At 47.5% G+C, this 13,215-nt stretch overlaps 7 protein-coding genes across 7 annotated transcripts; 1 reads left to right on the top strand and 6 right to left on the bottom strand.

Annotated features, from left to right (window-relative positions):
* Positions 1–441: 441 nt before the first annotated feature.
* On the bottom strand, positions 442–1,960 carry BT62DRAFT_932965 (actin depolymerizing protein). The gene is made up of 5 exons (XM_043186459.1): positions 1,834–1,960; positions 1,617–1,778; positions 1,435–1,555; positions 1,012–1,386; positions 442–959 (listed from the first exon to the last, which is right to left on the bottom strand). Exons 1-5 carry the CDS (start codon positions 1,900–1,902, stop codon positions 571–573), a joined length of 1,116 nt encoding a protein of 371 aa, XP_043039301.1. The 5' UTR covers positions 1,903–1,960; the 3' UTR covers positions 442–570.
* A 41-nt stretch (positions 1,961–2,001) lies between these two features.
* On the bottom strand, positions 2,002–5,176 carry BT62DRAFT_950695 (uncharacterized protein). The gene is made up of 11 exons (XM_043188152.1): positions 4,878–5,176; positions 4,753–4,826; positions 4,503–4,702; positions 4,268–4,450; positions 4,112–4,220; positions 3,940–4,061; positions 3,645–3,892; positions 3,067–3,588; positions 2,755–3,018; positions 2,402–2,698; positions 2,002–2,351 (listed from the first exon to the last, which is right to left on the bottom strand). Exons 1-11 carry the CDS (start codon positions 5,058–5,060, stop codon positions 2,295–2,297), a joined length of 2,259 nt encoding a protein of 752 aa, XP_043039300.1. The 5' UTR covers positions 5,061–5,176; the 3' UTR covers positions 2,002–2,294.
* Positions 5,157–6,986, top strand: BT62DRAFT_932963 (uncharacterized protein). Its single transcript, XM_043186458.1, has 6 exons — positions 5,157–5,343; positions 5,399–5,528; positions 5,584–5,757; positions 5,804–6,056; positions 6,109–6,253; positions 6,306–6,986. The coding sequence occupies exons 1-6, from the start codon at positions 5,169–5,171 to the stop codon at positions 6,800–6,802; spliced, it is 1,374 nt and encodes a 457-aa protein (XP_043039299.1). The 5' UTR covers positions 5,157–5,168; the 3' UTR covers positions 6,803–6,986.
* On the bottom strand, positions 6,837–8,109 carry BT62DRAFT_932962 (mRNA triphosphatase CET1). Its single transcript, XM_043186457.1, has 5 exons — positions 7,771–8,109; positions 7,665–7,714; positions 7,347–7,605; positions 7,177–7,292; positions 6,837–7,122 (listed from the first exon to the last, which is right to left on the bottom strand). Exons 1-5 carry the CDS (start codon positions 8,045–8,047, stop codon positions 6,934–6,936), a joined length of 891 nt encoding a protein of 296 aa, XP_043039298.1. The 5' UTR covers positions 8,048–8,109; the 3' UTR covers positions 6,837–6,933.
* An 80-nt stretch (positions 8,110–8,189) lies between these two features.
* On the bottom strand, positions 8,190–8,616 carry BT62DRAFT_932961 (uncharacterized protein). The gene is made up of 2 exons (XM_043186456.1): positions 8,335–8,616; positions 8,190–8,287 (listed from the first exon to the last, which is right to left on the bottom strand). The coding sequence occupies exon 1, from the start codon at positions 8,522–8,524 to the stop codon at positions 8,348–8,350; it is 177 nt and encodes a 58-aa protein (XP_043039297.1). The 5' UTR covers positions 8,525–8,616; the 3' UTR covers positions 8,190–8,287; positions 8,335–8,347.
* Positions 8,617–8,800: 184 nt separating this feature from the next.
* BT62DRAFT_932960 (uncharacterized protein) lies at positions 8,801–10,498 on the bottom strand. Its single transcript, XM_043186455.1, is given in 7 exon segments — positions 8,801–9,060; positions 9,093–9,096; positions 9,114–9,115; positions 9,126–9,397; positions 9,456–9,534; positions 9,584–10,228; positions 10,281–10,498. The coding sequence occupies 4 exon segments, from the start codon at positions 10,412–10,414 to the stop codon at positions 9,137–9,139; spliced, it is 1,119 nt and encodes a 372-aa protein (XP_043039296.1). The 5' UTR covers positions 10,415–10,498; the 3' UTR covers positions 8,801–9,060; positions 9,093–9,096; positions 9,114–9,115; positions 9,126–9,136.
* Positions 10,499–12,125: 1,627 nt separating this feature from the next.
* BT62DRAFT_897159 (histone-fold-containing protein) lies at positions 12,126–12,782 on the bottom strand (the record flags this gene model as incomplete). Its single annotated transcript, XM_043183290.1, has 4 exons — positions 12,126–12,319; positions 12,366–12,407; positions 12,461–12,596; positions 12,648–12,782. 4 exons carry the CDS (start codon positions 12,780–12,782, stop codon positions 12,126–12,128), a joined length of 507 nt encoding a protein of 168 aa, XP_043039295.1.
* Between the last annotated feature and the right edge of the window lie 433 nt (positions 12,783–13,215).

Genomic DNA, 13,215 nt, shown 5'->3' with positions numbered 1-13,215 from the left:
CCACCACATTCTCTTTCACTTAAACCTAGACATCTTTGGCAGCTTTTATTCATGATTGAGGTGTTGATGACAGTATTCGGTACCCGGCATCTATCCTACGACCTCCTTTTACCATAGTGTTGTATCTTTGCTCATCATCTCTCTTGGTTGACTGACAAGTGCCTGCCAGTGGATGCAGAAGACAATAATGTTTCCGACTTCTTATGTTCGGTTTCCGTGTCGACGACATGAACAATGTCTGAATTGTGTGCTCGTCGAACAACACTCCTATCCCTTCTCATGCAGACCGGGGTTTGAGGGACCTGAGAGATCTCAGTGCTCGAAATCATGATACTCTTAATTCTACGGAACTCGCGATCTTGGCCGCCATTTGACTCGTTTCCACTGTGAAGAAGGGTAGCATGATCTTTCTGTTTATCCTCTCCTTTGTTTGTTTGTCTTGTTTTGTCGAAAATTCATGTATTTTAGTAAGTACGTCAGGAAGATGAACTTTTCTGGGCACAGAGTTTGAGAGTCAGCATTGAGCAAGCATTGTATTTGGTAATCGGTCGAAAAGTAAGGGACGTAAGTTCAAGCCCTTACAGCTTGAAGAAACATGTCGCTTTCCTCTTCCTCCCCCATCTTAACAATGGACACATGAGCTGCAGATGAACGTCTTTGGTGAAGATATCTCTGCGCGTACTGAGGAGCTAGCTTGCGTTCAGTTAGCGACGCAGACTTGCCAATCCAAACATAGACCGCTGGATGATGAAAACCGTAAGAATCATCTAGCAGAAAAGCGTCTGACGAAGATAGTGACGCAGATGTAGGTGGTTCAACGCCTTCGAATGTGACGGAACCGGACGCGTCTGATAACCTGAATAATGCTCGAGGGCCACCGCTGCTAGGACCAGGTTGCCGAAGTGTTGTTCCTTCTCCGAATTCGTTCAGGAATATACCAGCACCCGAGCCGCCCTCATCTACAGCGCCCTCTCAGTACTCCCTACACGCATAGTAAGAGAAGTCAGATACCGTATACCGTAAGCTCGGGCTGTCCATCTCTCTTGTCAACTATATTCCTTACAAATTCAGCTGCTCTGAACTTTTCTTTCCCGGCGCTGTCCTTGGTATTGAACTGCCACACCTTCGTCCCCATGTCCAGAACATACACGTCGCCTTGAATCAAACTAGATGATCGCGCGGGGACTTGGCGAATAACCAGATTGTTCTTGGTAGTGAAAGATATGTGGTATAAAATTCGCACGTCGAGGGAAGGCGGATCAACGATATGTCGGAAGCCACTTTCTATTCCCCCGTGTAGACAAACGAAATGGCGAAAGTATGAGAGAAAACGGGATGACTCGTACCCTTGGACTTCTCGATATTGAACGGGTACACCATATAGATCTACCAACGTCAATTCCGAAGTATTATTTTCTTACTGAATGAACTTACGGTCATCCAGTTCGACGGTCTTGTACGCCGCTGTGCCAGCCTCATCCTGAGATGTTTCCTCCCCAAGCCAAAAGTGAAGATCATACGACAAAGTTTCGGAATCGAGGTTCTTTTTGTAAGTCTGGATTCCGGGATAAAGGGAATGTCAATACTTCTAACGGCCACTCCGACTACTTACTTACGTGCAACACGATGTATGAATCTCCATCATAGAATTCACCGTTGACTTCTCTGGGGATGATCTGGAATTGTTCAATCCTCCATACTTCGACGCCGGGCTTGGCTCCCGCACTCTTCCATGCGGGTTCTGTATCACCAGCATGCTCTCGGACGCGTTCCTCCAACTGAATAATTGCGGGTTACTACAAGATATCTTTAATCCTTGGCAAAGTAACATACGTCCGAGCCTAAGAGCGCGATGTTAGAATCTTTGACATCATATTTCGGCGGTTTGGTTAGATGAGCCATTAACGTTGTAAGTAGGCCGAAAGGCAAAATGCAAAGTTGAAGGATTGAAGCCAAGTTGTGATCATCAATAACCAGGAACCCCTCTGTTCATCAAAAGTTGACGTCATGCCTTAGGACAACAACACGAGATGTATTCAGCCGTCAACGAAAACGATACAATTAGTTGTTCGACAGCGGAACGAGCCTCGCACGACCAGAACTCTGTTATGCGGGTCACGAGTGCTTCAATTCAATATGTCGAGGCATTCTGGAGATGACAGTATAGAATGACCGTAGCCATGGTGCTGTCATTTCGTGGAATGAGAATATCCTCGAATCTACCAGTCCATTAACTTAACCATGGAACCCCGAATCATTACACAAATAACAAAGTACACGAGACACTTAAACACTTATCTCAGGCGATTCTTGAGATTCCCCGAAAGCTCGTCCGGCAACAATTTGGACACCTAGTATAACAGTGTAAGGGATAAGAAAGCCATTAAACAGTCAATCTGACCTTGCGCATGAGTTCTTCTCCGCCGGCATCCCAACCTCCTCCTGCAACGGGTAGTAACGTGCCATCAACGAGCCTTGTAATGGTCTGTCCAATACCATATCGTTCACCAGTAAATCTTCTCCACCGCGAGAGATTCTGTAACAGTTTGATTCGTCTCGTAAGGAACCTTCTACGCGCCGGTATTGACTCTGGGTTGAAGGTCATTGCGGTCTGGTCCAGAGACCTGTATTTCGAAACAAGAGCCTCAGTCTCCGCGATGGTATCGTCAAATAGAGTTAAGATCGTTTTGAAGAGCATCTAGTCCGACAATTCAGCCAAAGCGCTAGTAGAATGTTCTGTGATGAAACACTTACATGGATCTTGGTATTCCCTGGTTCGATGCTCGCCTCAACCTCTTCAGTTATATTAACCATTCTCCTGATGTCTCCGGCTGAATAGACGTCCAAGGCTCCACCTCCCAAGAGCTTGCACATTCTGGGTAAGATGGCTGTCGTAATCATCGATGCCACCAAGTCACCGTCTGGTCCCAGTTCTGATTCGCCACCTTCGGCATTATTTGGCCGTGAATATTCGTACAAGCCCTTATACCAAGTGAAAGCATCCAAGCTTCGGGGCTCCTACCCGAAAAGATGAGTATGACTTGCAAATATTGAGCGTAAGCATACCTCTATGCAATTCCACCCCACACACTCCAACCTTGCCCAGAACTCCCACACGCTGACAACCCCTAGCCCACCATAGGCATTGACATAGCTATCTGTATATTGTTCCCGCCACGCACTCCATCTGCCTTTGCCAGGGTCGCGAAACTCTGGAGCCCGAACATCAGAAAGAACGTCTTGCTTCTTTGTGGCCAGAAACTCTACGGCAGTGCAATAAGCTTGTTCATCTGAAGGCGAAAGCTCCGAGTCCGTCGAATATCCTTCTTTGGCTTCTTCATCATTTCGGCGCTGATGCCTCCTAGCAATGCGCGCGGCACGTCGAAGCGCCTTCTGTGTCGCTAAATTTGGCTTCGACACACCTCTGCCAAAATCATCCGTCTCCTCTGTTTCGGCAGGCAGAGGAAGATTCCCCAAGAAAGTTGAAAGGTCATCTTCATCGTCCTGTGTTCTGCGCTTCTTAACCATGTCTCTCCTTTCTTGCAGTAGTGACAGATGTTCTTCTTCCAATTTCTCCAGCAGTGGATACTGGAAATCAAATCAGTCCGCAGTACCCATTAATTCCGGAAAACATGACTACATACCTTTTCGTCAAGAAAGGCGGCAACGCCTTCTACCCATTCCCTGAAAGAGGTAAACCAAGCCCTCTTTTCTTCGGCTCTCCCGACCATGCCACGCATTTCAATCTCTCTGTCGTCAAGCTCTCCTCTCTCTTGAGCGAGGGAATTTAAAGCTGCAGTATTTGTGGCATGAGAAGTTGTCAACTGAGTCAGCTGCTGCGTCAGGCGAGTTAAAGCAGGGCCAAGTATTGGTACAGCAGCCATAGGCGGAACTACATGAGATTAGCTTGGAAAACTATGAAAAACCAAATCTCCTTACTTGAAGCCGCTTTATATGTCTGTCTAACTTTTGAGGAAGATGGGAAGGGATCTGATGCTGTCGTTCCTCCACGGCGCAGTTGCTCTTGCTCCCACTCCATCGTTTCTTCGTCTTCTTCTTCACTGGAACAGCGGTCAGTATAGAGTAAGGATTAAAATTGGACTGTACGAACGCGTCAGCGATCATTTCCTTCATAGCATCTCGACGCTTGCTAGCCTCCACTTTCCGCGACTTTTTGCCAAGAGCAATCCTTTCTTGTGCACTTGTATATTCCGCAAATTCTGATACTCGTTAGCAGCAGTCAAAGATATCGAACAAATATATCTACCGTCATCCCCTTCCCCAACTTCATCATCTTCCCTCACCAGTCGACTTTCAGGATGTGGTCCCAGATCTTCGGTCCGCCGCGTCAGGGAGAGAGATATGAAATCCTCTTGCCCTGTAACTCTGAGCCGCTCCCGGTGCTCCTTGGCCACCTTGATCGATGACTCAGAGGGTATACTGGTTTCCACTGATGATAAGTACAGGTTAAAGATGTTCAGTTGTGAACAGGCAAGACGTACCAAGTGCTTCAACATCATCTACACTTTGTATAGAGAGGTCGCCTGTATCCATGGATATATCCATCGACATGTCTGCATCGTATGGGTCCGAGACTGGTGCTCGCCGGTTGCTAGCTTTGAGCTCATTGAGATAGGCTTGGTCATACTTTGGTCCACGATTCGGCGAGATAGTGGCTTGATCGAGATTGGGAAGTATGCCTCTGCAGGAGATATATCAGGTGGAGCATGAACAGCCGGTGGAAGAATATACGCTGAGTGTTTCGCAAGCGTCAATTTTCTACTGAGCTTCGACTTTTTCACCTGAAAAACTTCTTCGCCACCCTCCTTCCTTGCCACGATTAGCATTCTATTCGGAGAGGAATTGACAACGCGAACCTCATGGTCAGCGCCGCCAAAACTGAGCCGCGACTTTGGTTTATTAGATTTCTTCTTGAGTTTGGTTACTAAAGTACCCGGAGAATCGTCTCCTGTCACTGGTGTCCCATCAGTGTTGTCATCTTCGGGCGATGTTTGTCTTGTTCGCTGCAAGGGCTTTGACTTTACGCGTTTACTGAACATATGAGTAGAGTCTTAGAGTGAGAGAACGGTAGAAGAGAAAGGGCATTTAGAGCCCACGTGATACGGCAAAATTCGGAATTTCCCACGATCTGTCACTTACTGAGAACGATGTCCCGTCCCAGGCCCCGACCCATCATCAAGCACAAGAATGCCGAACCTACTTCCTCGACTTCCTCAATACCCAAGCTGTCAGAGCTTGTCGTCAAAGATAGCGATGAAATGTTCATGCGTAACCGCTCCAGAGACATGAACACATGGCGAAAGCTGGAACAGAAAAACAAAGGTGTGTCGCCTTCACCGCGTAGAGGAGCAAAGGGTTCATCTTCTCCTTTTGGTAGAGAAGAGACCAAGGAGCAGATCTCCTGACAGTGACCGCGATGAAGACGCGTCTCCGCAACGTAGAAAACAAAAGAAAAAGGCGAATAATGATGCAGTACCTCGTTGGCAGAGGGATAAGAACCTGTTGAGGTTGGTGTCTTTAAATTCACCGTACGGATAAAATTTTGACGACACTTTCCGATAGACTTCTCTCGGAAGATGCCTCTGATGGTGATGATTCAGCGTTGCAAAGTATCGAGACCACCCCTGGCAAACTCAAACGGAAACGCGAAAACCGTCAACGAAGTCGTTCACGATCCATTACACCTCCCCCTGCTATACCTATACAGCAACTACAGAATGCACGGAACGTCATTCGGTTGGTCGTTCCTTGATTTCCTTCATTCTTGCTCATGATGATCCAGGCAAGCTCTTGCTCCCGTGCCACGACCTGCCTCGCCTGGTCTATTTGACGATGATTTGGATGCTTCTGCGGATCCCATACTTGATCCTGAACTTGCCAGCATAGCCCGGCGGTCTAAGGCCAGTTTCTCTGCCTCTCAAATCACGTCAGAAGGTTCTGGCGCTAGTGCCATACTGGAAATTTCTGTCAGATGGCAGCCTCATCCCGAGAACCAAGGTGGCTCATCTAACGTTCAAGTCTTCAAGATGAATAGGGTACAGTTCTTGACGCGTCATTGGTCCTTTCTGTACTCACACTCCTGTTCAGAATGAAACCTTCCGCGAACTTTTCGAGGCTATAGCGGAGAGCCAGAGCCTTTTGACGAATAATCTAGTCATGACCTATCAGAACAGGAGGTTCTTTCCATCTGTTACTCCTAACACTCTGCGTATATGGAGCTCTGCGGAATTCGGTAGGAATCTCCAGGTCGTAACATTTACCTACGGTACTGACTCCAACGAAAGTTGCTTGTAACAAGACAACATACGAATATATCCGTTCATCGAAGTCCAGAATCACTAAGTCGCCCCCGGCAGTCCCCGACCTGATTGTAATCACTTCAGACACCGATGGTTGTCTGAATCTTACGTCGGATGATGATGATGAACCAGATACCTTCTTCACTGCACCTCCTGTAGTACCCGACACGGATAAGGAAGAAGACGACAGAGAGAAGCTCAAACTTACTCTGCGTTCCAACAAAACGACACAAGATATAGTACTTGTGGTTCGACCTACAACGACTTGTGGTGCAATAGTCAGGGCGTTTCTGAGGAAGGCTGGATTGGCTGATCTGTACCCTATGGTCATGAGCGGAGGTACCTCGAGCACGACAAAGAAACGAGGAATGCTAGCCAAGGATCCTCGAATATACGTTGAAGGAGACAAGATGGGCAACGAAGTTGAAATTGGAGACGCCGATGTGGAGGATGGCGATATGGTTGAGGTTGGAGGGCTGTAATCCATCGTTCTGTTCCTTGATCATCCGGGTTGGTTACTCGCTTTTTCTAATTTATTGGGCTCCTTGGTCTTACTGAATACCACGAATGAATTCTGTGCACTACTATATATTGTAGACTGGTACTTCTGTCGTTAATGCCACCCGTCGGTGGCCATAGAATTCCGGACCAATATCCTTGCATTATTCACAAACGCCCGTATCAGCTCGTCAAATGCGAACCTTTCTGATTCCGAAACGTTTGGGTCTCCGCGATGGGCAGCCGCTGACAGCAAAAACTCTGAGCGGGCAATCTCGAGCTCGAGTTCGTGCAGGATCTCTGGCTAAAACAAAGGAAAGCATGAGGCAACATGCAAGGAAGAGAGTAACTTTCTTACCGGACCAGATACGCTCGACTTGGTGACCTGCGTCAGGTCAATGGCGAACTCCTCATGAGTGTAGTTCATCCGGTCCTTCCGCCTCGTCATCGTTGATGATCCCAGCGGATGTGGTTCTGTGTCACTAGCAAATTTCAGACTTCTTCAGTTTACACTTTTCGCACACTCACCCGGCACCTCTAAATTCACCGTTACCCGCCAATCCGCCGCACGCTTGGGACTATAGATATTGAGTGTTCCAAGCTTAATTTTCCGTATACACTCTACGACATTCCTTGTCTTCTCGTCGCGAGTGACACGGATTTTTTCTTTGTTATCCCCCGTGTAGAACGTGTCAACGTAATATAGATGATGGTAGTCTATTGAGGCGCCCGTCGCAGTTGAAGTCTTCAGGTTATTGAGGAGGGTATTGTAGTGCTTGTGCTGGTGCTAAGTTCACAAAGTCCACATAAGAATGAATATCTAATGCCATTTTTGTAGTATCGCACCGCAGTCATATTGGATTCAAATCGACAATCCACAGCATCAGGCGTGAGAACTGCAGGCAATGAAATAAAGAAAACTGCTAGGTAGCGGCAAGGAAGCATCACATACTTGTCTCGACGAGCACAGGCAGCATGAGCCGCGCACCACGGTCGTTGTCCCTCAGCACCCCCACCTTGGCCTCCACCTCGACATTGCCTGCTATGTTTGGTTTCGTCATGATCATATGGTGGATAAAATCTGCTATTTCCTTGATGAATTCATCTAATGGCTCAACTCCGAGGATGGACAGAGACAGCGGTGGCAGCGATGAAGACGCACTCCCATTGACACCCGAGCCAGGATCGCGTCGTGCGCGTTTATGTGGGGGCGTCCCGGATGAGTGCATGCCGAGAGTCGAGGATCTGGAGATGGAGGTTGCAAGGAAGATTGGAGTTATCCCGTTTTGGGTAGTGCCCTGGAGCCTCTGCTGCTTGCTCAAGGAATAAGACACGACTGGCTACAACGAGGGCCTTAAAAACTGCCCTCAATCTGATTGTGACACAGATAGAAAACTCGCTAGCGACTTGTACAATAACAGTACAGTAATACTAGATGGAGTTTGGTTAGATGGGGTGAGGCCAGAAAACTGTTTGAATGAGCCTTTGTAAGGTGAGAATGGAGGTGGGGCCTCACCAGGCAACAAGGATTACTGACAACACAGAGAAGAGGTAGAGCCTCGATGCCTGGGATTAGTAGTTAGGTATTGAATGACAGTGAGCGGGATGAAGGTGACAATGAGGCTGAGACACCAACGCCGATGTCTCTCATGAATCAGCCTCAGCCTCAGATCAGTACTGAGACAGAGACGGCGCCGGCAGCCCATCTTTGTGGATGAAGCGGAGCTCTGTATCGACAGAAATTGTGGGTATTCGCGCTACGAAAACGCTCCCTACCCTTGGAATCCGCCTTTACGACGAATTCTCATCCCGTCATGGCGGCGACAGCTGCATCGCATGAGAGCAGAAATAAAATCATATTGCAAAAAGTTACTCCTTTAATGATAAAATGCAATTGTTGAAATTCCTATGTGCATAACAAGATCAAGACGAAGCGGTCAATCAGTCAGACTTGTACATCGAAATGTGCAATACTGTAGTTGAAGGGTATCTGTGAAAGCCAGGTCATCAGAATTGATGGGGACCAATAAATACATGCGTGAGTGTACACGGGGAATGTTAATGAGCGGACGGGAAGCCACAGTGGCCAATGGTTATCCCACGAATGTTAGAAAAGGGGTCGAATCAGTGCGAGTAATAGAAGGCAAGAAAGATAAGTTATTGTAGGGCAGATGTAGGTGCAGATGTTTGATCCTTTCTTACTCAACGGAATGTTACTCCAGTTAGGTCCAAGATGCCCTCTGTATGAAAGGGAGCCACAGGAAAAGCATCATTCAATATCAGTACCGTATTTCAGCTTCATGACTGAAGGACTCACCTCAATGCAGGTGTTTTACTCTACGCAGGTGTCCCTGCTGTAAGGGACTGCTTGTGTACCTAGGCTCAACAAACCGTCTGGCCACCGTGTTCGTTGCGGAGACATGTAGACTTGTGGAAACACTCGAAGTGTCGCTTGTGCTCGTATCCGTGTTGATTTCGGTAGAAGCATTGTCAGCAGACCCACCGATAGCGGTAGGCTGCGAGCTCGATGTACTGTTGTGTGAGATCCAAAAACCAATACCAATACCAGCCGCCGCACACTGTCGGAAAACCCCATCATTGATATAAACGGAACCGTGACTAAAGGACAGAACGTACGATGGCCAAAATCGTCCCAATAACCCATACCAATCGAGATAACCGTGTCGTACCATTCTGAGTCTTCTTGAGCCAGGAGCTACAATAGCATGGATAAGAGGACGTCGGCAAGGTATAAGGAGACGTACCTTGAAGATTTCCTGTTTTCTTCCTTAGCAATGACGCTGAAACGACGCCAAAATTCGTCGCCTCGCTCTCCTCTTTTCGGTAATGTCATCCCTTCGCTATTTCCTCGTATGATGGGTTTTTCATCCCTGAACTTGACATCCACACCCTTGGTAGGGCGAGCAAAGACCGGTGTGATCGGAGTCATTGGGGGCTGGAGCGGATGGGGCGTGCTGGGAACAGACGAAGAGATGGATACAGGCGAAGAAGAGGCCGTGTTGATAGGAAGGACGAAAGGATATTGGCTTCGAGGGGGCTTAGCGTTGACGCTAATCTGGGGCTGATGTTGACGAGCAGGGGCAGCAGCAGGCTCGGGTCGTGGCAGGTTATTGAGAGCAGCGATGGGGGCAGCGTAACCAGGGCGAGGCGAGGCTATATATTGTGGGGGTGGAGATGGTGATCCTCTTCGATTTCCATTTGAAGCTGTCGCCGCTGCCAAGGCAGCATGCTTCGAAGGCAATGGACCTGCTTGACGTGATTCGGCAGCTGACGAAGGCCCACAGTAATCGTCGTCGTCGTCGTCATCGTCCTCCATGGAACCATTCAAAAATCCCATCCCAAGTGCGCCAGTGCCGGATTGACGTTTCTTGTCGAGATAGTTGTCGTACCTGTAACTGGAAGTCAATAACATTTTTCGGCAAAAACTCGGTCTGTACGTACACATTGTACGCTGAAGACCTATTATTTGGATTTTCAGGCTGGGGTTGACGAATTCTACGCTGAGGCTGCGGAGTTTCGTAGAATGAATCTGGTTCATCCGTGGCATAAGGAGGCCTGCCAGCGAGAGGGGCCATATGAACAATATTAATGTGTAGAAAAGAATGAAGGAAGAAAAGAAAAGAATGTAGGTATAAGAGAATGGATGCCTCACAGTTGAGGCGGCAGAGCAAAGTGGGTATGTCACGACGTCACAAAACCAAACAACCTTTTTGATCAATTTGATCCTGCTTGCTGCGCAATAAGTATCCTACAATTCTCTCTTCTTCTTGTCAAGTACTTGCTCAATCGTCTCAGATATCTCTTTTTTATTGCATTCCAGCCATTACAGATTCGCCTACCAACTCGAGCCTGAGAGCCTCGTGTCCAACTTTTATGGCTGATGACAAATTCGACAAATAAATACCGGTCAACAAGGGCGCAGCTCCTTGACGACAACGGGCATGGACAATCTTTTAACCGACCCGACAGTCCAATAATTTGTGACTGATATCTGGACGATTGCGTCCTCGAAAGGGAGTCGACGTAGGAGGTAGTGCAGAATAAGAGGTGATTTATTAATTGTTGATTCACGAAAATGTTGATCCCCGATTGCAATCTACGATCGACCTTTAACATTTAGGAGGCGCTACCCCAATATGCATTATTGACGAATTGACCGTGACCGGTATATACTTAACATGGTGGTTTTACGATCTCCCCAGCAGCTGAGCTACTCACCATGGTGTTTCATGTCATCCCTCATTTCGAAGGGTTCCTTGCCACTTTTCTACAGGGCTGAAGCTCAACTATCTCCTTGTTATGCAGACACAAGAGCGACGTACAAGATATAAGCTGACACAACAATGGACGCTTAGGTTTTCTCAGTGATCCCCATGACTGATTATGTGGTCTCCGAGTCCTTCACGATCGTGTCTCCTCATTTCGAGTCCCTGTTGAATGCCCTAAGACGTGTTATCCGTCAACGTCTTGCCGTAAGCTATCCTTCACTACACTGCTGCTTCACCAAGCTTCAACTTCATTGATCACAATGTTTTCAAACGAGCGTAGTCCCCAAGAGTCAGAATGACGCCAAAAAATTCCCGATAATGCGCGCTCTTGTGTTCTATATATATACACTGAGCCTGTTTCTTGGCGTGCAGCGTGCAGTAGTACTTGTGCTACAGTTGGCACCGAGTATGGAAGCCCGTAGAGGAACTCAAGATACAAAAAAACCGTAAGCCTCGGGTGTCACAGGTAAGTCAACGCCCATGCCACGCAAGGCTTGACAGGACCTGCGCACCTGGGGGGATTCGAATACTCAACTCACCTCGATAACATTGGAAATTGGACTGAATATCCATTAATCTTGAGCAACGAGGCACTTCGCGCGCTTCTGACAATCCACTTATTGGACAAAGGTGGCGTCAACAAATGAAACAGACCTATGCTTGAGATAATCATGAACCGCCGAAGTAGATTCATGACCCAGACCAAGACGAAACGCTCCAGTCAATATTCTGGGGATGCCTCGAGGTGTCATGGAGGGTTTCAAATGAGACGAGGTGACAACCCTCCGATTCCGTTCCCGGGTAAATCGCCTGTGGTTTTACGAATACAGGGAAGCCTTGTAGTAACGAAGTAGTGTGGTAGATAGAAAGCTAGAGTGATGGCAATGATGGCCCAAGTAGAACGCGTCAAGGACCATTTTATAATATACAAGTACAACAATTAGAAGTACATTAAATTACCTGACCGTCAGTTGAAAAGGAAAAGAGTTACAGCAACAATGTAGACGTACCATATTTCCTAGCCAACCGTCATAGTACCGTCATCGTTCATCGTGATATCCTCATCGGGCTCATCTTCAATGACAGGTGCCGCCTTCTTGGTTACAAACTGATCCAGCAACGTGAGACCAGCATCACCGCTGGAATCAGCGCCTGGCTGCTTCGGTTTGCGTTTTACAACTGGACCATCCGCTACTGCCCATGGTATAATGTCTAAAATCATCTCAAAGGTTTGAAAGGTTTCCAACTCCAAATTTACCTTCCAAGAATAAAAATTCGTCGGCTTTTCGGACAATTGTGGCTGAGGAGTGATGTCAAGGGACAGTCGCCAAAGCATTCAAAGTGACAACGGACCAAGATCCTTATGCTGCACCGTCTGTCTGCTGTTACGCTCAGCAGATTTGTGCGCAGCTTCACATAATCGTTTGATAAACTCTTCGGTGGCAAGAGATATTAGAAACGTGGCTTCTTTGGCGATGATAGGTATGTCCTGTCATAATGAGAGCCTTCAAACGCGACTTTTGAGAGCATACACGCGTACTTTATCCGCCTTAATTATTTTTTGCACCCTCGATACGGGAAACAGTGATTTTCCCGTTTCGCGAACGAATGGTTGGGGGGATTTTTTGACCCTCTTTTTCTTTTCGCCGATATCTTTTGGATCATGGTCATGCATATCAGTGAAAGGAGCACCTGTTTCAGCTGGTTTTTCAGTTGGACTAGGGGAACGAGAGGCCATGAGCAGCAAGCGTGAATGATGTTGATGAAGTTTAAAGGCCAATAGTCCTCGAAGGTTTGCGATTGGCCGGCTGTCGCGTGTCGGTGACGTCACGTGCCTTTGCGGCAAACCCCTACAAGACCGGACCGACCTTCCGAGTCCCAACCTTGGAAACAATTATTCCAAAATGCGCTTGTCCTCGATATCCACCTATTGTTTTACTCGGCTATCTTTTGGCACGCTCTTTCTCTCATTTTTGCTCTCAGAATCTGGGCTGTACTTGTTATTTCAGAAATGATATTATGGCGGCTTTGGAATAACCTCTCAGTGGGATGCCCAATTTTGTGTTTAAACTATAAGCTTAAGCTTTTTTGATAAAGACGCTCAGAAT

This window comes from Guyanagaster necrorhizus (assembly GCF_019112545.1).
Source record: "Guyanagaster necrorhizus MCA 3950 unplaced genomic scaffold BT62scaffold_14, whole genome shotgun sequence".
Classification (NCBI taxonomy): Eukaryota; Fungi; Basidiomycota; class Agaricomycetes; order Agaricales; family Physalacriaceae; genus Guyanagaster; species Guyanagaster necrorhizus.
Note: the sequence above shows the minus strand (reverse complement) of the source record. Positions and strands in the feature narration are given on the sequence as shown.